At 43.7% G+C, this 27,890-nt stretch overlaps 1 protein-coding gene across 1 annotated transcript in view; it reads left to right on the top strand.

The window, feature by feature from the left end:
- DYNC2LI1 (dynein cytoplasmic 2 light intermediate chain 1) overlaps positions 1 to 27,890 on the top strand; it is a 46,795-nt gene that overhangs the window by 11,694 nt on the left and 7,211 nt on the right. Inside the window, exons 6-12 of the mRNA XM_044291557.1 lie at positions 449 to 635; positions 1,812 to 1,880; positions 2,284 to 2,361; positions 5,436 to 5,512; positions 6,386 to 6,456; positions 6,685 to 6,782; positions 18,894 to 18,986. Of these exons, the coding sequence (XP_044147492.1) occupies positions 449 to 635; positions 1,812 to 1,880; positions 2,284 to 2,361; positions 5,436 to 5,512; positions 6,386 to 6,456; positions 6,685 to 6,782; positions 18,894 to 18,986 (673 nt within the window). The remainder of the gene's footprint in view (positions 1 to 448; positions 636 to 1,811; positions 1,881 to 2,283; positions 2,362 to 5,435; positions 5,513 to 6,385; positions 6,457 to 6,684; positions 6,783 to 18,893; positions 18,987 to 27,890) is intronic.

Here is a 27,890-nt window from a genome sequence, read left to right as displayed (position 1 = left end):
ATTTAGACGGAATCTACTTTGCTGCCTCTGTGCTCCGCTGTCCGTCGTGTTTGGACGGGGCCTCACAGAAGGTTATCTGCCCTGCCTTTCTATCACTTTCTATGTTTTCTGTTCTCAGTTCTGTAGCCTCATTGCTTTTCAGAAATGTCATGAAGCTCCACCAGTAGGTGGCGCTGCACCCCCACTCAGCAGGAGGAAGTCATTTGCAACGCAATAGAATATTGAGCTTTTTATTATGTCTAGAAATTATTATTATTATTAAAGCGCCATTTATTCTATAGCCCTGCACATATGATAAGGGGTGCACATACATAATACAGGCGATTGCACTAAGCATGAACAAGACGGGTTACAGACTGGTACAGAAGGAGAGAGGGCCCTGCCCGTGAGGGCTTACAATCTACATGTAGAAATGTTTTATCTAATTTATATATTATTGCCATAATAGGACGTTTTCTATAGTACTTGTTCTCGATCTGTCGAAGCCCAATGAACTTTGGCACACAATGGACAGCCTGTTACAAGTCACCAGGAAGCGAGTGGATACAATTATCGCAGATATCGGAAAGTCCAATTCTAAGGCAGCAAATCAAATCATGCAGAACATTTGGAGGAATATTCCAAACAACCATCCTGTAAGTATCCAGAATGTTTCAGTCACTACTTGTATCCCCCATACAGTACCAGTCCTGGAGCACCGTATCATACAACTCTGCATTGTGCCGTTTCTCTGTTATTCCTACTGTCAATTTTTAAATCAATTGACAAATGGGTGTTACCATTACCCCTGCCAAAGGGGGGTGTTTTTTCACAGCCTTAGGCCTCATGCACTCGGATACGGACCCATTCACTTCAATGGGGCCGCAAAAGATGCAGACAGCACGCCGCGTGCTGTCCGCATCCGTGGCTCCGTTCCGCGGCCCCGATAAAAAATATATAACATGTCCTATTCTTGTCCGCGCTTTGTGGACAAAAATAGGCATTTATATTGACGCCCGCCCGTTCTGTTCCGCAAATTGTGGAAGGCACATGGGCGGCTTCCGTTTTGGACTGCAAAAAACAGAACGGTCGTGTGCATGTAGACTTATACTACCAGCATTGATTGAACAGTATAAAGCCTCATTCACACTGTCAGTGTTCGGTCAGTGATTTCCATCAGTGATTTGGAGCCAAAACCAGGTGCGCCTCTAAACACAGAACAGGTGCAGATCTCTCCCTTATATCTGCGGAAGCTCCAATTCTGGTTTTGACTCACAATCACTGATGGAAATCACTGACCAAAACACTGACCCCCCCCCCCCACCTGGTAACCCTCAGTTTTCAATTCCAAATTCTATAATTGCATCACTAAACAGGCTTAGAATTGGGGAAAGATCAGAAAGATCCTGGCTTAGTAGAGCGAAACTAAATGGGAAGCAGTCTGCTCACTCCGCTTTTGTTTGTGAACTTGGGCTGTCATGCTTTTATAGCAGGGGTGCACTCCCTTTTCTGGTTGGGGGCCACATTGCAGACTGAACAGATCCCAAGGGCCAAGGGTTATGACTAACTAAAATACCGTATTTATGTCATGCTGTATATACCATAAATGTCTGGTTAAACTTCCAGGACTCCCATCTAATGGGAGAATAACTGCAAAATACATGTGAGCAACCTTAAGACATAGACATACATATCTGCTACCAGATGGGTGGGGGCCACACAGGATTATTGTATCAAGGGCCACACGTGGCCCCTGGGCCGCAGCTTGTGCACCCCTGTTTAATTGCTTACTTTCTTTTAAGGCTTATTTTTTTTTTTTTTTATCCAAACAGGACAGAGAATTAATTGACCCATTTCCATTGCCGTTATTGATTATTGGAAGCAAATATGATATTTTCCAGGTAAGAAACTACTTTTTTTTTTTTTCAAAAAAGCAAATTATTAACTTAATCCACAAAATATGTAATCTGCCATCATAAAAAGACTATTGTCAGTATTATTCAATGAGAGACAATCATCCTGCTAGGAGAAGCTGGTTTTGAAAAGGATTGTCCCATCAGAACTACTGTTTCATGTTCTGTTAGGACAAAAGTACATTGTACATTGAGACTCCATTTTGGAACCCCCCTTTACAAATCAGGGTGGAGAGATGCTAAGGGTGCACTTGAGCTATCCATGTATTACATGACTGCCGTCTATCTGAGCAAAAAAGTCTGTCAATGTGCATGATGAACGCGTTTCCTGATCTATTGTATGATGTATTTTAATTCCCAATGATTACTTTGTGCGTTTCATTGATTTCAGGAGTTTGAGTCTGAAAAAAGAAAAATAATCTGCAAAACACTCCGCTTTGTATCGCATTACTTTGGAGCTTCTCTGCTGGTTTGTATATAGGCTGAAATTCTGAAGCTTTATAGACAAGGTTCCCAATCTAAAACTAGTTAGTTTGATGTAATAAAGGGAACCTGTCACCACGATCTTGGACTGTTATCTGCAGTAATACATGAGTAGTACTGCAGATATATAGCTGTTTCAGACAGCAGAGACCCGCGGCTAATTACCACGACCAGCAATAATGCCGATCACGGTAATTGAAGCCTTTAGATGCCGTGATCAAGTGAGATCACGGCATCTAAAGTGTCAAAAAAAACTGAAGCTTGTGCTTCCGGGCATCTTACCGGCATCCCCTGTGGCCAGTGAGGATGCCGGTAGTTGGTTTCAATGCACTGAGCCTCCATGAAGAGGCTGACAGTATTGAAGCTGCAATTCTCGTTGTGGCCACCAGGTGTCAGGCCAACATAAGAAATGAGCAATTCTCAGTAATAAATCCATTTTAAAAATACATGATTGTTCAAAATTAAACAATAAAGAATGCATTTTGTATGCTCATATATGAGCTTTACAATCATCACAAAAAAAGTAAAAAAAATAAATAAAAAATATATAAAAAATTTATAATAAAAAAATTAATATCTAAATAACCCAAAATATAAACATCATGGGTATCACCACGACTGAAAACGCTCTTACTATTAAAATATAAAAATATTTTTACAATACGGCGAATGGCGTAACGGAAAAAAGGGTCAAAATGGCTAATTTGCCATTTTTTTTATTGCTTCTTTTTCCCCAAAAAATTAATAAAATGTGATCAAAAAGTCACACACACTCCGAAATGGTATCAATAAAAACTATAGATTGTCCTACCAAAAATGAACCCTGCACAGCTCAGTAGATATAACTATAAAAAAAAGTTATGGGGGTCACAATATGGTGATGTACAACAATTTTTTTTTTCTTCAAAGTTTAAATTTATTTTTAAACTATTTAGACATAATAAAAAAACCTATACATATGTGGTATCGTTGTAATTGTACTGATCCAGAGAATGAAGGGCATGGCTCAGTTTTGCTGCAAACGGAACGCCGTGGGAACAAAACATGTAAAATGGTGGAGGAATTTATTTTCCAATTCCACCCTATTTGGAGTTTTTTTTAACCATTTCCCACTACATTGTAGGCTACAAGTATTGGTGGCATTAGAAAATACAACTTGTCCCACAAAAAATAAGCCCTCATACAGCTATGTGAATGGAAATATAAAAAAGTTATGGCTCAAGGAAGATAGGGAAGAAAAATGAAAATGCAAAAACGAAAAAACCTCTGGTGTCCTAAGGGTTAAAGGGAAAGTGTCAGCTACATCCACTTTGTATAACTAAAGGAATCACAATGTTACTAGTTAGCTTACTAAGTGCCCGGCGGGGCGTTATTAACGGTTGCCGGATCCCCAGCCCCCCTTCTGCAGGTGCCCAAGCCCCCCTTCTGCAGGTGCCTAAGCCCGCCTCTACACAAGTTCCCGGTGCCGCCCCTTGCACCTTCATGTCCACTCCCTCCCCTGCAACATCACGTTTGCAAAGTCATCTTCACAAAGACGTCACAAGGTTCGGCGCATGCGCAGTTACTGTGACTGTGTCCCTTGTAGGGCAGTCAATGTGCAAGCACAGCCAATCTCCTCTTCTGCACATCAATGAGGTTTTGACAAGACGCATAATGCCCCGACAGGCAGATCGTGATGTCGCAGAGGGCAAGGGGTGGCACTTGGAATTTAGGTGAAGGCAGACTTGGGCATTTGCAAGACGCATTAATCATGCTCCTCCAGGCACTTGGTAAGCTAGTTAGCATGTCAAACAAACTGCATTTTCCGCCATGGATTGGTGCAGTTATCAAGAATAAGCATTTGTAGGAATGGATAATTGTCCTGTGTAAATGGTGCTGCTGATCACCCAACAAACTAGCAAGTGCTCGTTAATCGGTGATCGCATCTTTTATGCGGTACATAAAATCATCATTCGCTGGCAGCCGAACACACTGCTGCGGCAAACAATGAATCTGTATGGGGAGGAACGTCCGTCATTCATCTCCATACAGAGGGGATGATTGCTACTTGTAAATGCAGCTATCATCTCTGATCAACTATCACACAATGGTTGGGAACAAATAGTTTGTTCCCAATAATTGCCTGTGGATTGGCCTTTGTAAAAACTGTCTTAAAGAGGACCTTTCACCTAAAAAAAAAAATTAAACTAAGACTATAGCGTTACTTACATGCCCCCATGATTTCTTGAACGTTAATTCTTTTTTCATTCTGTGCCCCCGTTTGTCCGCTATGCCCCCCGGAATAATTCCCGCCGTTTATGCTAATGAGCCAGCCTCAAATGGGCTGGCTTTAAAAGTTCTCACGGGCGTGCCTTCCATCTTCTCCCTGGCACGGAGCGCATCCAATCAGCGCGCTCCGCTCTTAGCCAGGGAGAAGACGCTCCAGTTCTCGCGAGATTTCAGAGAACTGGAGCGATTTCATCTATCATCTATAACAGCTTACAATGGAGAGGCACAACAGTTCTAAAGGCAGCCAAACACATTCCAGAAGATCGCTCGGCCATACACATGTTCGGATCGGCTGAACGTGTAGGTGTATTCAATGGGGACAGATCCGTGGTCAGACCCTTCTGATATCATCTGCTGGGGGAGAGCATTAGGCTGTCATCTGGGAGAACTTTTAAAGCCAGCCCATTTGAGGCTGGCTCATTAGCATACACGGCGGGAATTATTCCGGGGGGCATAGCGGACAAACGGGGGCACAGAATGAAAAAAGAATTAACGTTCAAGAAATCATGGGGGCATGTAAGTAACGCTATAGTCTTAGTTTAAATTTTTTTTTTAGGTGAAAAGTCCTCTTTAAGATCTGTATAAAATAATAAAAAAATAATAATATTTGCAATCACTTATCATCATGTTTTTGTAAACTGACTCATGGGTCTCTATGGCAGCTCTAGTATAGTTTGGAATACAATGTACATGAGCCTTTACAGTCATCAGTCTTTTGGGAAAGCTCACTTTGAAACATCCTAAATAGGTCATAAATGTCAGTAACACCGAGGATTGTCTTTGTCTTTACAGTTCACTAGCAAGGCTGAATCTCACAAAAGTGTCTTACGTTCATTTGTAAATCATTTGGCATTTGGACAAGACAGGAGGTAAGAGCGGCCCATGCTAATCTGAAAATGTATTACCACATCTCAACTTGTTCAGGTGCTCAAACGCCATGCATTCAGTGGGCGCCAATTCATTCACGTAACACTGTCTTAGCCACATTTTATCACTGCAGTTTCCCCCCAACAATATCCTTACTCAGATGTGTGCTGCAGCAATAGGACACCCCAGGGTACAGCCACATGTCGTTTTGGAAGAATCAAGGATAGAAATGTCTCTTTTTTTTTTTTTAAATCCACTCCTGGTTTTGGCCTTACAAACTGCTGTGTACTTGTGGCCATACCTTTATATTGGTGGGGTGGCCAATTGCGGCAACACATATCTGAGCAAGGTTATCATTGGAGGGAAACTGCAGTGATAAAATGTGGCAGCATGGTGTAACATGAATGAATTGGTGACCATTTAAAGAGGTTATCCCGCTCTTTGTAACCTATGACCTGCGCTTTGTATATGGTATCGGCAACTGAACGGTGGGGGACTGACACCCAGAACCACACTGATCACTTGTTTCAGAAGGCCTCGGTGCTCCTCTGAGCGCGATGGCCTTCTCGCTGATTATCCTAAGCCATTGATAAGCAGCGAGAAAGCCGCAGCGCTCAGAGGAGAGCCAGGCCCTTTTCAAGCAGCTGTTCGGCGGGGGTCCCGGGTATCGGACCCCTATAATCAGATGCCGATGACCTGTTCAGAGGATAGGTCATCAGTTACAAAGAGTTGGATAACCCGCTTAATATGTTTTCATGCTTAGCCCCTGAGTAGAACTCCAGTCTATACAGTTAGAATATTTTTCAACCAGATTTATAAAATATTCATAAAACACATTTCGCTTGTCTTTCACCACATGATTGTTAAACTCGCAGCAAGCTCATGTCTGTGGATCACAACAAGCCTCTCGTCATTCCAGCTGGATCCGATTCCCTGAGTCAGATTGGTAAGATGTTTTTCTTTTTTCCTTTAGGATGAGTTCACTTTTTGTGGTCAAATCACATTTGTTTGCAGCGATTTGTGCAAAAATTGCAGCAACACATGGTGGATTTCATGCATTTTTGTTTAGATAGTGACAAAAACTGCGGTTTGATTGTGACAGGTGAACTCAGCGTAACTCGGCGTGTGGCGAAAACTTTCTTTAACTAAAGCTTTACATTGTCTTAATGTTTAGGGACCCCTCCTGCCTCCGACAGTGACCTGAGACAAGTTAACGCTCGAACACCCATGGAGCTTTGGAAAAAGACGTATGAGAGAATTTTTCCTCCAGAGGTAATACGGTTGGAGCACAGTTCTTCCAGGGAGCTGTATAGTCAAGGCAAAAATGAAAAATCTGAATGGTATACAATGGTACTCTTAGCTCTGGACAAAACTAATACAATATGTTCTACCTTGAGTGATACCTGAGGGAGGTTGGAGCATGACACAGGCGTTCAAAGACCAGCAGATAGCTCAGTTTGCCATGCTCTCCTCCTGCAGCAAGCCCCTAAAAGAGGCACTCTAGAAAGACTTGGCCACTCATCCTCCCTGAAACCAGTATATAAAATCAGGAAAATGTAAGAGTTAAGGACATGCATAACAGCATCGAAGCGGCCAATGAATGACCGAGATTGGTTGTTGGCCGCATGGTTCTGGAAACAAAACTATGGAAAGGCACAGTCATTAAAGGGGTTGTCTCATTACTGTCACGCTTCAGCGTGGGAGGGAAACGCACACTGAGCGTAGGAGGGAAAGGGGTGAGGGGAAAAGGCCTGGAAACTAGGGAAAGGAGCAGGTCACCTAGAGAAACCCTAATCAAATTCCTGATTGACTGCAAGTATGAACTGACCCCAGACATACACAGGAACCTAAAGTCCTAACTCACCCTGTAGGACCCTAGTACTAATGTCAGGACAACCAACAAACAGTAGGATGAACAGGCCTAAACACAGTTTATCTTTTGGTCCTTCCCACAAGTACATCATTCTATTTTGGCATTACTAACCTTGCTTTCTGCTCCATGCCAGTTTTCTTTCTGTGAAAGATTTATGGTAGGTCTTATCTACTTCCTCTCGGAAAAATATATAATATCAAGTTTTCAAGACCATTTGTGGCACGGTTACCTTTATCCTGATTGAATACTGTTACAGGTTCTTCCAGCAGTAAGTTTTCTTCTCTGTAGTAAACTGTATGCACAAAATATATGACAGATGACAGGGAAAAGAGCAACACAAGAGAACCCCAACAATAAACAACAGGGGAAGGAGAAACTTAACTTCAAAAGGCTATGGAAGCACAGGAACTCCGCTGAGATCCAAACACCAGCAATCCACAACAAGGCTGAAGGTATAAACCGCACAGCATGATGGGAGCAGCCACAATAAATAGGGAAGGTTAAATGACCACATAAGCAACACCTAAGGAATGGGGTGTGGCCATTACCAGAAACACTAAACTGCAGTGCCCTTATGGAACCCTCTGGATTTAAAGAGGACCTTTCACTTGTATAAACTATGTGAACTGAGTATGCTGCCATATAGAGCGGCGCCCGGGGATCTCACTGCACTTACTATTATCCCCGGGCGCCGCTCCGTTCTCCCGTTATAGGCTCCGGTACCTTTGCTCCTTAAGTTATAGTAGGCGGGTCTTCCCTTGTCCTGTGGGCGTCTCCTTCTCCTAGGCTGCAGCGCTGGCCAATCGCAGCGCACAGCTCACAGCCTGGGAGAAAAAAACCTCCCAGGCTGTGAGCTGTGCGCTGCGATTGGCCAGCGCTGCAGCCTAGGAGAAGGAGACGCCCACAGGACAAGGGAAGACCCGCCTACTATAACTTAAGGAGCAAAGTTACCGGAGCCTATAACGGGAGAACGGAGCGGCGCCCGGGGATAATAGTAAGTGCAGTGAGATCCCCGGGCGCCGCTCTATATGGCAGCCTACTCAGTTCACATAGTTTATGCAAGTGAAAGGTCCTCTTTAACAATACTCACTATAATGGTCATTTGACCAATCAATCCCTTTAGGGATCCTCACTAACGTTTTTTTGTTTTTAAAAAAAACTATATCTTTATTATTCATTTAAAACTCTAACTGGAAAAAAGACCCAAAGTGTAATTATTAAAACTATCAGGGTGAATGCAGTGACAGTATTGGATTATGCTGATGACCGCTGTGATAGGGTCAGCACTTGACGTTCTTTTTATTTGCAACAGTGACTGCTTTATTTGAACAACACCCCGCATGGTGCTTATTACGATTGCAAAGGCTGTTTTCCCTTGGTGTTTCTTTACTGCAGTACCATTACTATGTAGGTACACCTTCTCAACAGTTGATTATGACAAAACAGGATGCTTAATTCATGCTCCTAGGTGCATGAATTCAGGACTATCTGTATCACCACACTTTTATTTGTGGAGGAGTGGGGATGGATTCCCTATATATATTCCCTCATTTACTATTTCCTCTTGCCATACACTGTTAATATAGCCCACATGGTATTGAGCAGCACTGCGATTTGTATTAATTGCTTTCTGACCCTATACACTCTCCCTGTATAGTATTGTCAGTCCCTTAATGCACCCTGGCTAAAAACTAACATACACTACCCGACATGTTTCACCGCTAGATGCGGCTTCGTCAGGGGAGTCGGGGTATTGATTGGTCAATTGACCGTTATAGTGAGCATTACCAGAAACAACACAGACACAAATTGATCCACAAGGGACCTGTCAGATCAAACCACGTGTTGCCAGTCTCATTGGTCTCCTGGCACCTGGCACGGGAACGTCCGTAACAGTAGCCCCCCTTTTACGGGTGACCTCCGGGCACCCAGGACCTACCTTATCTGGGTGAGACTTGTGAAAAGCTTTCATCAAACGACTGGCATTCGTGTCAGATGTTGATACCCACATCCTCTCCTCTGGTCCATAACCCTTCCAGTGAACATGATACTGAAGCGATCTACGGAGAGCTCGAGAGGCAATTATCTTGGCGATCTGAAATTCCAAACTACCGTCCACCATGACAGGAGCGGGTGGCAAGGAAGACGCCTCCAAAGGTTCAACGTATCTTTTCAAAAAAGATTTATGAAACACATTATGAATTTTCAAAACCTGAGGAAGTTCAAGACGAAAGGCTACGAGATTAATAATGGCAGTGATCTTATATGGACCAATAAACCTTGGACCCAATTTGCAAGAAGGTACCTTAAACTTAATGTTTCTTGTGGACAGCCACACAGAATCGCCCACTCTTAGGTCCTGACCATTCATATGTTTCCTTTCAGTTATTTTGAATTTTCCGCCATATAGATGACAATGATGACGAAAAACGCACCTCCTCAGGAATACCAGAAGTATCAGAACCAGAAAATGTGCCAAACTGCGGGTGAAACCTACATGCCCCAACAAACAGCGACTTATCAGTAGACTCCTTTCTACGATTGTTTATGGCAAACTCTGCTAAAGACAAAAATGAAGACCACTCCTCCTGGTTCTCAGAGACAAAACATCTCAAATAAGTCTCCAGACTCTGCTTAGTGCGGACCGTCTGTCCGTTTGACTGAGAATGAAAAGCCGAAGAAAAGGACAGTTGTACTCCCAGTCTAGTATAGAACGCCCTCCAGAATTTAGAAGCAAACAGTCCCACGATCCCAGACCACGTCAGAGGGAATGCCATGTAGTTTCACAATGTTATCAACAAACACTTGTGCAAGAGTTTTAGCATTGGGTAGGCCCGGCTACGCTATAAAGTGCACCATTTTACTAAAGCGATCAACTACCACCAAAATAACTGTCTTTCAAGAAGAATTTGGTAGATCAATGATAAAATCCATGGATAAATGAGTCGATGGTGTGGACGGGATGGGCAACAGAAGTAGAGATCCAGAAGGCCGAGTATGTGTCACCTTAGCTCGTGCACAAGTGCTACAGGCTGACACACATAGTCCTCAACACATTTACGGAACCCCGGCCACCGAAATCTAAAAGAAATTAGGTCAGCGGTGGATCTGCTCCCAGGGTGTCCCGTAAGAACCGTACAGTGATGTTCCTCAAACACCTTGTGACGCAATTCAGATGGAACAAACAATTTCCTAGATGGACAAGAATCCGGTGCATCTCCCTGAGCCTCTAACACCTTCACCTCTAGGTCAGGGTATAGAGTGGATTTTACCACCCCTCCGACATTATCGGATTTGGATTTTCAAAATCGCCACCTCCAGGAAAACTGTGGAAAGCCGTCTCTTTTTTAGTCATGTCAGTTAAGGGTCTCGCCACTGTCGAATAGTTCTTAATAAATTTTCGGTAATAGTTGGTGAACCCCAAAAACCGCATAAGAGCCTTCAGATTTTCGGGTCGATCCCAGTCCAATACAGCACGGACTTTCTCTGGATCCATAGGAAAACCCGAAGATGACAACAGATAGCCCAAGAACTACACCTCCTGTACAGCAAAAACACGCTTTTCTAATTTTGCATACAATTTATTATCTCTTAGGCTCTGTAACACCTGTCTAACGTGATCCTGATGTATCTCCACATCTGGAGAATAAATTAGAATGTCATCATTGCAGACTAGATGGGCCAAATGGTTCTTATCTGCCGATACATTCTATCCAAATACACGACAACAAACTCCCCACAAGGTGATGGAAAATGAATTGACAAAATGCTGGAAAACCGCGGTAGCATTGATCAACCCAAAAGGCATGACCAGGTTCTCAAAGTGCCTCTCTGGGGTATTAAAAGCCATCTTCCATTCATCCCCTTCCTTGATCGTGACCAGGTTATATGCTCCCCTTAAGTCCAACTTGGAGAACACTTTGGCACCAGTAATCTGGTTAAACAAATCAGGAATAAAAGGAAGGCGGTAAGGATCACGGACAGTAATCAGATTGAGCTCACGGAAATCCAGGCATGGCCTAAGGGTTCCGTCCTTTTTTTTAACTAAGAAAAACCCTGCTGCCACTGGAGACTTGGAAGGTCTTATGTGTCCTTTAGCCAAACTCCCGGTAATATACTCTCTCATGGTCGTTCTTTCAGGTCTGGAAAGGTTATACAACCTAGATTTGGGCAATTTAGCTCCAGGAATAAGGTTGATAGGACAATCCTATTCCCGATGCAGAGGTAAATCCTGGCATCCACTTTCAGAAAATACATCAGAAAAATCTGATATAAAAGAGGGTAATGTTTTAGTGGTTAAAGCAGAAAAAGACGTGTTCAGACAATTATCAACGCAATAATCACCCCAATCCAGAATCTGTGTAGTTTGCCAATCGATGGTTGGATTATGCTTCCTTAACCACAGTAAACCCAGAACCAACGGAGCAGGGAGACCTTCCATCACAAAACACGAGATGAACTCCTGATGAAAGTCACCCACTCTTAATCGGATGTCATGCACAATCTGAGATAAACACTTCTGAGGTGCAGAATCAATGGCAAAAACAGAAATGTTTTTCTCTAATGCACTCGGTGACAACACATGCATACGGATGAACTGACCATCAATCAGATTCCACCCCTGCCCCACTGTCGATAAACACCTCAATCCCCACAGTCTTTGACTCTAGCGCCACCTCGGCAGTCAGGAGAAATTGGGTACTACCAGTAAAAGACAAATGCGCGTTTTCTGACTCCCCTCTTATCCCTCCAAGAGTCAGATGGGAATTGGACATCCCCTTTTCTTTTTGACGCTGAATGCATCGACATACATTGCTAAAATGTCCCTTTTGTCCGCAGAAAAAACACACACCCTTCCTATGACTAATACTCTTGAAAGCAGATCCAGGAGTAGCGCCCCCTAATTGCATGGGTTCGTCCCCAGGCCTAAACTCAGGAGTATCTTCACCCAAGTTGTCAGAGGAAGACGGTACGTTATGTGATAGTACGTCCTGAGAGTGGGGGTCCCCAGGATCTCTCTCTCAGGCGTCTGTCAATGCGTACAGCAAGAAACATAGCGGCTTCCAAAGACTCAGGATTCTCATGAAAGGCCAAGGCGTCCTTCAGCCTATCTGATAATTCCTTACAGAACTGACTACGGAGAGCCGGATTGTTCCATTCAGTATCCGTAGTCCACCTCCTAAACTCAGAGCAATAGATCTCAGCAGAACACTCTCCCTGACGAAGGTCACGTAACTTGGTCTCGGCCAGGGAGGTCCGTGTCATCATAAATGAGACCAAGAGCTTTGAAAAATACATCCACTGACCGGAGGGACTGCGATCCGGTCGGCAGAGAAAAAGCCCAAGACTGAGTGTCCCCTTTAAGCAATGAAATAACCACACCAACTCTCTGACTCTCATGCCCAGATGAGTATGGATGTAGCTTAAAATACAATTTGCACGCCTCTCTGAACAAAATTAAAGTATCACGTCCCCCAGAGAATCTGACTGGGAGGGCAATTTTAGGTTAAAGACAGGCCTGGTAACCACCACCACCACAAGGACCAGCAGCCTGTGGTCTCTGCATCTGTGAGACGGTCGTGTGGAGGTCATCTACCTCCAAAGATTGCCCTTGCAGCTCACCTGCCAGTGCAGCAATAGGATCCATGGCTGCATACAAACAAAAAATTACGGTTTTGGTGGTTTATAATGTCACGCTTCGGTGTGGGAGGGAAACCCACACTGAGCGTAGGGGGTAAAGGGGTGAGGGAAAAAGGCCTGGAAACTAGGGAAAGGAGCAGGTCACCTCCTAGAGAAACCCTAATCAAAGTCCTGACTGACTGCAAGTATGAACTGACCCCAGAGGTAGGTGAGTTCATACACAGAAACCTAACTCGCCTTGTAGGACTAATGTCAGGACAAAAGACAACCTGTTTCTCCAAACGGTAGGATTAACAGGAGTCTCCCTCAGGCCTAAACACAGATGGCAGGAAAAAGAGCAACACAAGAGAACCCCAACAATAAACAACAGGGGAAGGACAAACTTAACTTCAACAGGCTATGGAAGCACAGGAACTCCGCCGAGAACCAAACACCAACAATCCACAACAAGGCTGAAGGTATAAACCGCACAGCATGGAAGGAGCAGCCACAATAAATAAGGAATGTTAAATGACCACATAGGCAACACTTGAGATAAGAGGTTTGGCCATTACCAGAAACGACACAGACACAAATTGATCCACAAGGGACCTGTCAGATCAAACCACGTGTTGCCTGTCTCACTGATCTCCTGGCACCTGTCACAGGAACGTCTGTGACAATCACAGACAATGGGGGAATATCGCTAGGATATGCCCCCATTGTCTTATAGGTGCAGGACCCTCCGCTGGGACCCACACCTATATCGGAAATGGGGCCCCGCAAAGTGGTGGCTGGAGGACTATAGTTTGGCCACCACCAAGCGCGCTTTCCATGGAAGTAAATGGGAGTGCACCGCGCATGACCGTCCACCGCTTCTATTCACTGTTAAAGGCTCGATGGAAATAGCCAGCGCTCAGAAATGAATGGAGGGCTTTCACTAGGATATGCCCCCTTGTTTGTGACGAGACAACCCCTTTAAGAAGAAACCCTCAACCAGTAGTAGTAAATTTGAAAGCTACACATTTCCTACACATGCTCTTACCTTTTACCATTAGCATTTATGTACAGGTCTTCTACACCCTCTAATGTTTATTTGAAATGGTGCGATGACAAGTCCTCTTTAGGATAGGGCTACACTGCACTACTGATTGATTTTAACTATCGAGCAGTCCCCACTATCGAGGACCAACCCCTCCTTGGCTGCTTTAAATTGTGACAGGGCCAGGCAATGGCACAGCAGAGAAGGAGGGGCTGGAGCTTGGGTGCAGTAAGAGCAACCGTGACGCCTTCATTGCACCAAAGTCTTTGCATAACAAAGTATCTTAACTTGGGAACGGATCCTCAGATCAACAAAAGAAAAACAGTGTTTTAATTAAGTAAGCTACAGCCGGGGCGAATTGGCCATAGATCCTACAGGGAAATTTCCTAGTAGGCTGATGCCCTGAGGGCCACTCAAGCCCTCTTTATAGCCGCAGGCCAGGTACATAATGATCTGATGCTCAACGGCCACAGGTGCCCTCCTGAACTCAACTGTATTACCGTTCTCATGATACAGTTGAATACTGTGGCTGGGCGGCAGTATTCTGTGCTTCCCTGTGGTATTTGGTTCTGCTGGGGCAGTATTCTGTGCTGCACTATGGTATTTGGTTCTGCTGGGGCAGTATTCTGTGCTGCACTATGGTATTTGGTTCTGCTGGGGCAGTATTCTGTGCTGCACTATGGTATTTGGTTCTGCTGGGGCAGTATTCTGTGCTGCCCTATGGTATTTGGTTCTGCTGGGGCAGTATTCTGTGCTGCCCTATGGTATTTGGTTCTGCTGGGGCAGTATACTGTGCAGCACTGTGGTATTTGGTTCTGCTGGGGCAGTATTCTGTGCTGCATTATGGTATTTGGTTCTGCTGGGGCAGTATTCTGTGCTGCATTATGGTATTTGGTTCTGCTGGGGCAGTATTCTGTGCTGCATTATGGTATTTGGTTCTGCTGGGGCAGTATTCTGTGCTGCATTATGGTATTTGGTTCTGCTGGGGCAGTATTCTGTGCTGCACTATGGTATTTGGTTCTGCTGGGGCAGTATTCTGTGCTGCACTATGGTATTTGGTTCTGCTGGGGCAGTATTCTGTGCTGCCCTGTGGTATTTGGTTCTGCTGGGGCAATATTCTGTGCTGCATTATGGTATTTGGTTCTGCTGGGGCAGTATTCTGTACTGCACTATGGTATTTGGATCTGCTGGGGCAGTATTCTGTACTGCACTATGGTATTTGGATCTGCTGGGGCAGTATTCTGTACTGCACTATGGTATTTGGATCTGCTGGGGCAGTATTCTGTACTGCACTATGGTATTTGGATCTGCTGAGGCAGTATTCTGTGCTGCATTATGGTATTTGGTTCTGCTGGGGCAGTATTCTGTGCTGCACTATGGTATTTGGATCTGCTGGGGCAGTATTCTGTGCTGCACTATGGTATTTGGTTCTGCTGGGGCAGTATTCTGTGCTGCACTATGGTATTTGGTTCTGCTGGGGCAGTATTCTGTGCTGCACTGTGATATTTGGTTCTGCTGGGGCAGTATTCTGTGCTGCACTATGGTATTTGGTTCTGCTGGGGCAGTATTCTGTGCTGCACTGTGGTATTTGGTTCTGCTGGGGCAGTATTCTGTGCTGCACTGTGATATTTGGTTCTGCTGGGGCAGTATTCTGTGCTGCACTATGGTATTTCAGGCCCTACCTTCTTCTGTTGTCCCTGCCTACTTGTTATGTCCCGTCGCCTGTCAATTTGGACCCATCTACATACATGGGACCACTTTTAGGGTTTTTTCCAGGGCCACTTTAAGTTCCCAATCCATCCCTGACCACAGCTGTGCCTCTATGCAAGCAGTTGGATAGGGAGGTTGCTGGTGACAGATTCCCTTTAAAATCAGTAGCGCTACAGAAAGTGTCAGTGTAGCGCAGGCCTTACGATGTGAAGCTTTAATTACTGTAATTGCAGTGTCAGTCCACCCCGCCCGCTTCAGTTTGGTTTTATCCTTTTATATTTTGATTATTCGTCCTGGTGCTGAGACCATATCTTGTTCCATCCTCGTGAAGCGTCCAGAGCAGCGGATCATAAAAGGCCTTCTAATAAAGCAGCAGAGCCCTGGGTAGTCCGGTCCATTTACTAGTCTGGTTGTGGCTTTATAGTAAGTGATTGCAGTGAACTATAGGGACATCATGTCTATTTCAAGGACGGACTCTGGCTGTGGAGGGTATTCCAACAATAAATGGGTAACATGTATGGGGTGACAGCCCAGTTATACCAAAGTGACAGCTACCACTAAAATCGCAAAACGTTGAGCAAAATCTAAGCGATAGGCCAGGAGGTGAAGATGGGGGATCGTTGTCTAGTAGATATCAGCAAGGCACTGTATATGTATCACTGATAAGAATGTTCCAGAACCTTCTGGCCATAAATGATTTATCTTTAACGTTTATCAGTATAATTGGTTCGACCAACAGATTGCTCCATAAATACAGTGTAGAAGCAATGACTTATCAGTGACTATCTGTATTTAAGGTCAGCGACCCAAAGTTACCCGTAGATCTTAGTAAAAAGATATTTTTTGAATACCAATGGATTAGGGATTGAATTTATTTGTATTTAAGGGGTTCTCCAAGACGGGCAACCTCTTCTCATATGTGCAGCCTGTGTGCGAGTGTCCCCAGCACTTTGGATCCAGCTCTGAGCTCCTTTCTCCGGGAGGGACCTTAAGTGTGACGTGCCACCTACTGTACCTAATGGCCTGTGCAGGCACGGCATGTGACCGCTGCCACCCCTTAGATTGCAGGCATGTGCGTACAGACAGCACATCACACTTCTAGTCCAGCATGGACTGGGACGGGAGTGCTTTTGACAGGTGAGGCAAAAAAAGCCTTCCTGGTCTCGGAGAACTCCTTTAAAGGGACACGGTCACCTGGATTTCACTTACAGTCACTTATATCACATCTTATATCATTCACTTATATCACATAAGTCTCCACGATTTATATTACAATATTCTAGTATTACTGCCCCGTGTCTTTTAATTTTTCTATAAAATCGCTTTTATTAATTTGCTAATTACTTTAATAAGGAGCCCAAGGGGCTGTCACTCCGGCCGTTGGAGCCCAGCGCCGCCCCGCTGTTAATTAATTCACTTCTCATCACCGACGTAATGTGTTTGTTGCGCCTGAAATTTGCGCATTTCCGTGTCGAGCGAAGCTGGCGCATGCGCACTTCGTTCTGTGAGGCCGATGCCAGGACACCGTGCGGGCACTGACATGAGTATCCACGGCGCATGCTCGAGATTTTGGGCCCAACAAACGCATAACATTGGTGATGAGCAGTGAATAAATTAGCAGTGGGGCAGTGCTGGGCTCCAAGATAATGGGAGCGGCTGGGCTCCAACGGCCGGAGGGACAGCCCCTTGGGCTCCTTATTGAGATAATTAGCATATTAATAAAAGCGATTTTATTGAAAAACTACAAGACACAGGGCAGTAATACCAGTATATTGTAATATAAATCGTGGAGACTGATGTGGTGATGTCAATAGCTCAGTAAGTGAAATCCAGGTGACAGTGATGGCCAGTGTGAAAAAACTGGACAATCCCGGGGTTAAAGTGCTTGCACACTATAAGAAAAAGTGCAGACCTCTCTGGTGGCCTGGACCATGGGAGCATGCATAGGCCAGTGCTTTTTCCTATAGTGTGCAAGAACGACCACCGCTGACGGATTAGAGGGTGGTCGTAACCATGGAAACAAGCAGTGTATAATGTGATGGAAAAATGAATCCAGCCAGCAAAGGAGGCAATATGGACAATCACAATACATTAGTAGTTGCCTTGTATTAACTTTCTCTACATGATAAATCCCATATGCTGAAGTAAGACAACTCCTTCAAGTTTTTTTTTTGTATTAGTCAATCCCTGCTTGTTAGATGGGTCCCTTGCTGTATTCCATAGGGAAACCTGGCAGTCGGTATTAAATTTCCCTGCAGCGCCTCCACAGGGGAAATTAGGGATTTCTCAACGCTAATTCAAATCAGTGGATCTTCAGTATAATGCAGGACAGAATGAAAAATTATTTTTGTAGTGGCTCTCCACTCTGGCCAAAGACATAGGGTCGTCCTAAGGCTGGGTTCACAAGTGTCTAAAAAATCTGTTACGGATTCTGTTGCAGCAAACAACGCATGCGGTTTTTGCCATGGAAAAGTTAGCGGATTTCTCCCTCTCCATTACAAAGGATGTATAAGATGACATACTGCGCATTTCAAATCAGTTTCAAATCTTTGTTTACATAGTGCGTGGATGAAAATTTAGGAACTCTCAACGACTTTCCTGTCACTGTACAATGCTGCGGTTTTGCCCCGTGAAAATCCGCGACGGCTAGTCCGCAGCTATTCAGTCCCAGCCTTAGGTTACCTGCACACAAATCTCATGGACACTTTGCTTCTTTTTTTTTTCCATGCAGAAATTGACCTGCTGTGCAGATTTAGAAATCCACAGGATGTCAATTTCTTTTGTGCGTTTTTTTTTTAATTTCTTCTTTGCAATGCATGGGTGAGATCTGCCTAAAATCTGCACCAAATCTACACCAAAAACCGCAAGTAACATGTGGTTTTCGGTACAGAAATCTGCACCCAAAAAAAAAATGCACATATTTTCTTTTTTTTACATCTGCACCCCTGTGCAGGTATCCAAAACTGCAGAACCCCTTCCCCTCTACTAACCCAGAATACCCTAATACAGTACAGTATATGAAAAATGTTTTTTTTTTTTTTTTTTTTTTTTTTTTTTTTTTAACTAGACCAGCCATTTAAGGATATATTTTCTTATGGAATTATGTCAAGCGGTAAGATATGGTTTTTATTTTTTATAGCACAAAAATGACTCCAGAGACTTAAAGGACCCTGCAAAAGACCCACAGTACGCAGAAAGGGACATAGATGCCATGCGAGCTGCCAAGGATCAGGTATGTGTGCCGTATACTAATGGAAGTCTCCTCCAGAGGTAACTGCAGTTCATTTGCTATTTGCGCAGTTGTGTGGAGGTTCACAAGGTTGATGCTGGGTTCTCAGTAATAGCAATGTTGTGTAATACCATCCAAAGATATGTTATATGGCAAAGATCAGTTCTGTGGAGCAGCAGATAAAAACTGTGAATCCGTCTTCTGGCGAGGAATTATCCAAATAGTGTTTTTCACTCTAATGGATATACACTCACCTAAAGAATTATAGGAACACCTGTTCTATTTCTCATTAATGCGGTTATCTAGTCAACCAATCACATGGCAGTTGCTTCAATGCATGTAGGGTTGTGGTCCTGGTCAAGACAATCTCCTGAACTCCAAACTGAATGTCAGAATGGGAAAGAAAGGTGATTTAAGCATATTTGAGCGTGGCATGGCTGTTGGTGCCAGACGGGCCGGTCTGAGTATTTCACAATCTGCTCAGTTACTGGGATTTTCACGCACAACCATTTCTAGGGTTTACACAGAATGGTGTGAAAAGGGAAAAACATCCAGTATGCGGCAGTCCTGTGGGCGAAAATGCCTTGTTGATGCTAGAGGTCAGAGGAGAATGGGCCGACTGATTCAAGCTGATAGAAGAGCAACGTTGACTGAAATAACCACTCGTTACAACCGAGGTATGCAGCAAAGCATTTGTGAAGCCACAACATGCACAACCTTGAGGCGGATGGGCTACAACAGCAGAAGACCCCACCGGGTACCACTCATCTCCACTACAAATAGGAAAAAGAGGCTACAATTTGCACGAGCTGACCAAAATTGGACTGTTGTAGACTGGAAAAATGTTGCCTGGTCTGATAAGTCTCGATTTCTGTTGAGACATTCAAATGGTAGAGTCCGAATTTGGTTTAAACAGAATGAGAACATGTATCCATCATGCCTTGTTACCACTGTGCAGGCTGGTGGTGGTGGTGTAATGGTGTGGGGGATGTTTTCTGGGCACACTTTAGGCCCCTTAGTGCCAATTGGCCATCGTTTAAATGCCACGGGCTACCTGAGCAGTTCTGAAGGCAAAAGGGGGTCCAACACCGTATTAGTATGGTGTTCCTAATAATTCTTTAGGTGAATGTAGTTGTGTAAAACCAGTGGGGATTATTTACTAAGACCATCATCTTTTGACTGTCTTTTTAGTTCCTTTTTTGCCGGCTCTGCCGCCAGAAGATGTGCCTAATTTATGATGAGGCGTGCTCCTGTCATAAATTAGGCACGTCTTTGGTAGTTTTTACACTTGCCGGAAAATCTTAACCAGTCCCTGGCTGGCACAGGTTTTTGGCAAGTTTTTTATTTTCCTGGTCTAACATCAGTAAATTTCCCAGTGCCAGATTCCCCAAATTTCCCAGTGCCAGATTGCTTGCCCCTTCATGACTCCACCACAGCCACCCCTGAACTTGTGACCACTAAACGCTGTGCCTGGTAAATAAGGAAGGGTTGTTGCGCTTGTGAAAGTGACTGCTGCCCCTTCAGGCTGCTGATTGTCAGTCCTGCCAAGAGCGGGACCACAGCTGACCTAATATTGGTGGCCTATCCTAAGGACAGGTCATCAGTTTTAAAGAGCTTTGAAACCCCTTTAATTATCTATTTCTGATACGTTTGTCTGTCACTTCAGCTTCTACGGGGGCTATGACCCACAGTTCTGCAGGGGTACATTCCTTGAATAAGGACACTTCGTAGATTAAGAAAATGAAAATACTTAAATATTACTTCATTATAAATATACAGTATTACCAAATACCTTTCATTAGTTATAATTGCTCGTTTTGTCCGGGGAGCAATCATTAGGAAAAATAAAATGGCCGCCATCCTACTAGTCCACACAAAACCTGCGCCATCTTTCTTTCTTACTTGTCAGGGATTATGATCCAGAATACAGTTTAATATGATCTTCAGATGAATCTCTGTAGGAATGGAGTTCATGAGGAGACATGAAGTACAGAGAGAAGGTGGGGTTGTGGCTGATGAGCAGCAGTCCTTGTATGCACTCTCCATTACCACAGCCCGACATTACCACAGACTGTCCTGTCCGTCCTCTCTGTAGTTCATGTCTCCTCGTGAACTCCGTTCCTACAGAGATTCAGCTGAAGATATCTTATCATCTGTATTCAGGATCAAATCCCTGATGAGCAGAGAGGAGGATGAGGCACCTCTTTAGCTCAGCGTTGTGAAGTAACTTGTCCTGCTGTGTGATTAGGACAGGTTTTGCGTGTGCTAATAGGACAGCGGCCATTTTATTTCTCCTAATGATTGCTCCCTAGACAGAATGAACCATTATAGCTAATGAAATGTATTTGAGAATATATTTATACTAAAGTAATATTTAAGTATTTTAATTTTCTTATTTCCTGGGGAACCCCTTTAAGTGACAGCGGGAGCAATAATGGCAGTCGTGTTGGCTGCCACACCTTATCTAGATAGGGATATAAAAATAAAAATAAAATGGGGATTACTTAATTTTAGAAGGAAAATATTTTTTCTCATCCGTGTCATTGGGGTACACAGGCAAGGCCATGGGTATAGCTTCTACCACTAGGAGGTGGACACTAAGCAAAAAATGTGAGCTCCTACCACCAACTATACCCTTTACTACAGGGAAAAATCTAAGACATTTTAGCTTAGTGTCGTGTGGGTCTGCTGAAAATGTTTTTCTTATCATCATTTTGGGCTTACACGCAGTCACAAACCACCAGTCACCCTATACATGAGGTGGGAGACCAGCGGTTCACCAAGCTTTGCAGCTGGAAGGCAAGGAGGGACGATGGAGTCACAATTTGGTCTATATTCAGTTCACAATGCAGCAAATATTTATTACCTTACTTCAGGGGCATAGCTATAGGGGAAGCAGGAGAAGCGGCTGCTTTGGGGCAGGAGGGGAGACTAAAAGATTATACAATGACATTATATACAGTGACACTGTAGGAAACGGACGGAGCGGCTGCCGGGCCTCGTCTGAGAGCTTAATCTTGACTAGCCAGAGGAGTGGGGGTTGCACCTTAGTTGGGGGGGGTTGCGAAGAAGTTGCTGGGGGGGGGGGGAGCCTGTTCAAAAATTTGCAGTGGGGCCCAGTCAGTTGTAGTTATGCCACTGCTCCACTTTGAGGTTCCTTTGTACAAACAGCATTCAAAATAGTAAAAAGTTAAAAACCTTACATCATTAATGTTATGTCCGTGTTCACATTCAAAGAAGCCTACGTTATCATGCACTCATTACTTTTCAAGTCCCGTGCGCTCGGCAGGAAGTCCTCTTCAAGAGCAAGATCCAAGGTGGCAGGTCAGCATACTGCACTCGCTGTGCGTGGCGTTTGAAGGGCCGCAACCCCTTTCTCAAGCGAATGCTGTCATCCTGTTACCGCTTTTTTTTCAAATGCTTAATCACCTGATCATATGCAACATTATAAAAAACAAACTTCCAAACATGATTACAGCAAAAGCAGCCTGGCAAGATGTTTCAAGCTCCACTGACAACTTTCTCATTTCTTGTGACGACTAAGGCTATAGATTCACCCTGAGTATTTTCACACCTGAAAAAAACACGATGAAACACGATGCAGAATTCACATCAGGGTTCTTTCCATGTGTTTTTTTTTTTTTTTTTTGCGGCAATTTTCTTTCCTGGCCATTTTGAATGGAATTCTGGACACGGAATCCACATCAATAATGGACAGGGCCTCTGTCAGCATAATCAACCTTTCTTTTGTCTGTATGTTAAACAGGTTCAGAGATATGTTTTTTTTTTTATTGATATGCAAATGAGTGCATTGGAGCACCAGGCAGGGGGCGGAGCTGAATCCTTGGAGCACTGCTTTCTTTGTAACACTCTTGTTCTCTGCACACTCCTCCCTCCCCTTGATTAAGGGCTAGACATTAGCATGCTGTCCTAGAGCTGTGTCTTAGCATGTACACATCATATACACTACTTACTGTTGCCTTACTATAATGGGAAGAGTGGATTTCTATGCTTAGAAAGCTAATGTAGATATACAGTAACTGCTTTGTTCACTGGCACAATATGCAGAGCCCCCATTGAAAGCAATGGGGAAGTTCTGCATGCGTTCTTGGCGCAGATTTTTTGCAAGGAAACCGTGCCAAAGTCTGCTCCAAAAAAAAAAAAACATATGTGGACCCAGCCTAATAACAGCAGTACAGTTGTCATTTCTACATGTATAGTGCCCAGTAGAGTACTCTAAAATATTCCACGTGTAAACTACACATACGGTATATATTGCATCTGTAGTTATTATGGTTTTTATACATAGAAAATTGTATTTTTCTCCTGAAACTATTTTCCGCATTTGACCGAGAGTAACCCTGAGACTGCACTTTTACACCATTCCTGCTTATCGATGAGTTGGACGCCTTACCATAAACACAGCGTAATAGAAGCAATAACTTATCAGTAACATTTGCAAAGTGTAAAAGCTCAGCACGTGATAGCACTCCCTATGTCAAGGTCAATGGCCGCCAGTTACCTGCGCTGTGTAGCAGATTTTATTAAATTACACTTTTAATCGGGTTGTATTAGGGACCTAATCAATAAGGAAAGCAAGAGAGATGTGGGGGGCTTCACATGCCTGCCCAACATGAGAAGCCCTCCACGTCTTTTTTGCTTTTCCCTCCGTCTCCTCCTTAATTACACTCCATATGTTCTACTTCCTGTCCTGGCTCTTTAACTTCCTCCTGTTTGGACTTTTAGCGTGGCAAACTGCCTCTCTTGACTTTCTCAGGCAGACCATCTCTGCGGCCAGAGAGAGCCCCCTGTAGTGAAATTAGAGCGTCACACATTACACAGATAAGTGCTGTCCTCCTCTGTGGACATCTTTATCTAGGCCTGTCAAGAGAACAGCGCAACCATCACATTATTATTCAAATTCTACTCATCTACTATTAGGCTAGGTCTACACAACGACATTTGTCGCAGTCGCAGCATTTTGCGGTGCGACACCATAGACTGCCATTATAAAAATTGTTGCGCTGTGTAGACCTAGCCTTATACTAACAGGCTAAATTCTTCCCCTCACAGCAGCAGTAAACTGACAATGGTTTCCCTATCTATATAGGAGTTTTATTTCTCTGTGCTACAGAAGGACAAGATTTCGCATTTAATTTCCTGTGGTATAGTACTACCGAAATGAAAAAGAAAAATAGCCAAAAATTCAAAAAACAATTGTCCCTTTAAACTTATTTAGTACTTTTAAAAGGCTAGGGGACCCCTTTAAAAGCTCTTTCCCTTTATTTTTTACTAGAAAGGAAATCTCTAAAAAAAGGTTTCCAGCCCTAGGGAGCCACTCATAATGACACCGTTGTATTGTGCTGGCCTAGAGTGGACATGCTGGTCCCTTTCAAGGCTTCGTAGCTGTAGGGTTCCCCATTTTCCATGCCAAGTGATTCTGCAATCTTGGGATCTTTGTCCTTTGCACACACCAAGTCATATTGGCAGTACTTTGACCGACAACCAAGTTTCCATAAATAGCGTACGGCAAATCGCATCAGTTGTCGTGTAAATTGCCATAATCAAAGGGCACAGATTTTTTGTATTTGTAGGTAGTCCATTACAACTCTCACCGTGCTTATTACCCAGTGTGGGTGCACTTTGCTCATAGCTGCGCCTCCAGACGTCTCTTGCCTTATTACCTATCCTCAGGGTTCATGCTGATGTGTCATTTTAGACGTGAATATTGTAAGAATATCTTATCAAAATAAGATATGAAGTTATCTTTAGTAGTGGTGTCCTACTGCAGTACTAGATTTCCAAAAACAAGAAGATTGGTCTGTGAAGACTGAACTTGAAAATCTTGCCAAAAATATTTTTTTGTCTTAAAGGGACAGTAGCCCTAATAATTGTAAAATAAAGTCAACTGGAGATAAACTCATCCATTGTGTTAGTCAGTCTGCAGAATTTTCTTCCTTGTAGAAATCTTGCGGAGGTATCTACCTTCTGATCTCTTCCATTTTAAGCTGGCAGATGCGGTGGGGCTTGGTCAGTTAGTTAGGGCTTAAAGGGGTTATGCCATGATAGATGTAAAAAATGAATATCAGATATCATATAGTACACAATCATACCTTTCTAACAAAGCTAGAACCAGCCCTGTACCTCACACGGATACAGAGATTTCGCCATTCACTGCTGGGGTTGCTCTGCTAGATTTATTTGAAGTTGGCGGCTCAGGGGTGTATCCTTTTTGTTGCAGCTCTTTCCCTATGACAGGTCAGTGTTTGTGTGCTTTCTCAGGAGGAGTGCACTTTCTGCTGCAGTTCTTTCTCTGTAAGGCTCCATTCACACCACGTCCGCAATTGTGGTCTGCATCCGTTCTGCAATAGTGCCGAACAGGTGCGAACCTATTCATTCTCTATGGGGACGGAATGGATGCGGTCCGCGGCTCCGGCAAAAAATAGAACATGTCCTATTCTTGTCCGCAATTGCGAACAAGAATAAGCATTTCTATGGGGGTGCCGGCTGGGTGTACTGCGGATCCGCAATGCACTACGGACGTGTGAATGGACCCTAACTGTCACAGCTTCTAACAGTAGATATGGCTAGTGGTAGTCGAAGGATGGAACTGAGCATGTGCAACCACCTCAGTAGATGGACGTGCACATTTCTATGTAGATTAAACACCAGGGGGCGCCATTATAATAAAGTAGAAAAAATGAGAGTTGGGCAGAAGTGCAGTTTCTTACATATAGGTGGAGTGCCAGTGGCTGAGGAGACGATCCTGCTCCAAATGAATAAATAGAAGAAATTCCACGGCACATCCACGGAGTAAAATAAATGAAGTGACTTTATTCACCAGGCATGCAAAGTTTCGATCTGCTTCCTGGGATCTTTCTCAAGCAATGGCAAAATAACATTGTGCTGTGTGCATATTTGTACAGGTTCATGTAACCAATAAATCATTAATCAAATCAATCAATCAAATTTGTGCAAAAATACAACAAATATCACCTAAAACGTAATGTATATCGTGATTTGTAATAACCATTATTCATGATATAATAAAGTGACAATAGTGCAATGATTCAGCTTGCTTAAAAACCATCGATGTAATCATACATTCATATAACATACAATAATTCTCATAATTAAAATCCAATACATGTGTGCTGTGATGATCAAATACCTTCCTGCAGGTGTGTAGTTAAAAACAATCTGGGGCAAAAGATCCGAGGGAGAGCGGGGGATGTGGTCCGCGTGGATGTCGGCGTATTCATTTTCCTACTGCGCCTGTCAAAGGACCTGTATGAGACTTCAGGTCACATGATCACACCCATGGTCACGTGATCGGGACTCCCATGTCATGTAATGTCCTCTTGGTTATCGCGAGATCACAAAGTATGATGTGTGCTGCGTTCCACCAGCTCCAAGAGGTGAACCGCAAGTCACATATTAGAAACCATCCACCTGATCTGTACATCCCATTGGGAGACGCAACATCCGGCTCAGTCCATAGTGCAATCTGGTTGAAGTTCAGGATCCAAAGTATGCAAAATGACTAAAATAATCCGAGGCAACGAAAACTCAATATAATGTCTACACTAATCGGGAATAGCAGGGGGGCCAATATAGTATATATAATAATAGGAATGCAATATTCAAAATATTAGTTCGAATCCCATATAGGGAAAAGGGTAAATAACATTGCGGAAGTACCGCCTATGTCATGTCCAAAAAATTTGTAAAGAGACAATTTCCGGCAAGCGGGCACCTAGTCTCAATCTCCTAATGTGATGGATCAGTAGTAAATCACATGATTCCTGAACTAACCAGTGGTAGTGTTGTAACCCACCATCTGTTATATAATGTACAAATGCTCTAGTCATATGGGGATTCCAAAGTCATGTCACATGGGGCTAACACATGACACCACAACGGACCTCCATTAGTGTCACTGGACAGCCATTTCTGGATATTCAACCAGACAATATGGAGCAATCTCCCCTGATTACAAGGATAATCCCTAAGAACTCAGGAGTAGTTGATCCACATATCTATACCAACTGGCCAACCCCAGCTATAAACCCTATATCGTATTACCAATAGTTTCAATTAATAATCATAAAATCGATGAAACCTGAATATCACCAGACTTAGACCACGTCACCAAGTCCAGGCTGCCATCCCACTCAGTGAGTGCACAGAAAAGTATTTGGTTAATAAATGGAACATCAATTATCAATGACCACATAAAAAGTTGTCACTAGAGGAACGAGTCAACAGTCACGTGTTGTATATAGTTGATGCTGATATATGTAAAAAGACATCCAAGGAGACCAACATCTCACCGCCTTTCCTTCAGAGTGGATCTAGTTTCCCATTATCTGCAAGAGATAAAGACGTACATAAAGTAACCCTGCAGGTTACAAGGTACATCAATACCATATCCAAAATGAGAGAATGAGAAAATCCTATATATAGTCCACTTAGGAGAATAGCCACGGTTTATAGTCTACATTCAACCCATTGGGCCTCAATGTGTTCAATGTAGAGATCCAATGGATCTCCCGTTTTTTCAGAAGATGATTCCTGGTCCCTCCTCTCCTGGGGGTCGGAACATCTTCAATAATCATACATCGCAAATCGCCTTCTCTATGCTCCAGATCCACAAAATGTATGGGAACCGGAAGATCAGTGCGTTTCTTGCGAATCGTATATCGGTACTGATTTAGGGCTCTTTCACACTTGCGTTGTCCGGATCCGGCGTGTACTCCATTTGCCGGAATTACACGCCGGATCTGGAAAAACGCAAGTGTACTGGAAGCATTTGAAGACGGATCCGTCTTCAAAATGCGTTCAGTGTTACTATGGCAGCCAGGACGCTATTAAAGTCCTGGTTGCCATAGTAGTAGTGGGGAGCGG

The sequence above is a fragment of the Bufo gargarizans genome, chromosome 4 (assembly GCF_014858855.1).
Source record: "Bufo gargarizans isolate SCDJY-AF-19 chromosome 4, ASM1485885v1, whole genome shotgun sequence".
Classification (NCBI taxonomy): domain Eukaryota; kingdom Metazoa; phylum Chordata; class Amphibia; order Anura; family Bufonidae; genus Bufo; species Bufo gargarizans.
The sequence above is the reverse complement of the archived record's forward strand: the minus strand, read 5'-3'. Positions and strand labels throughout refer to the sequence as shown.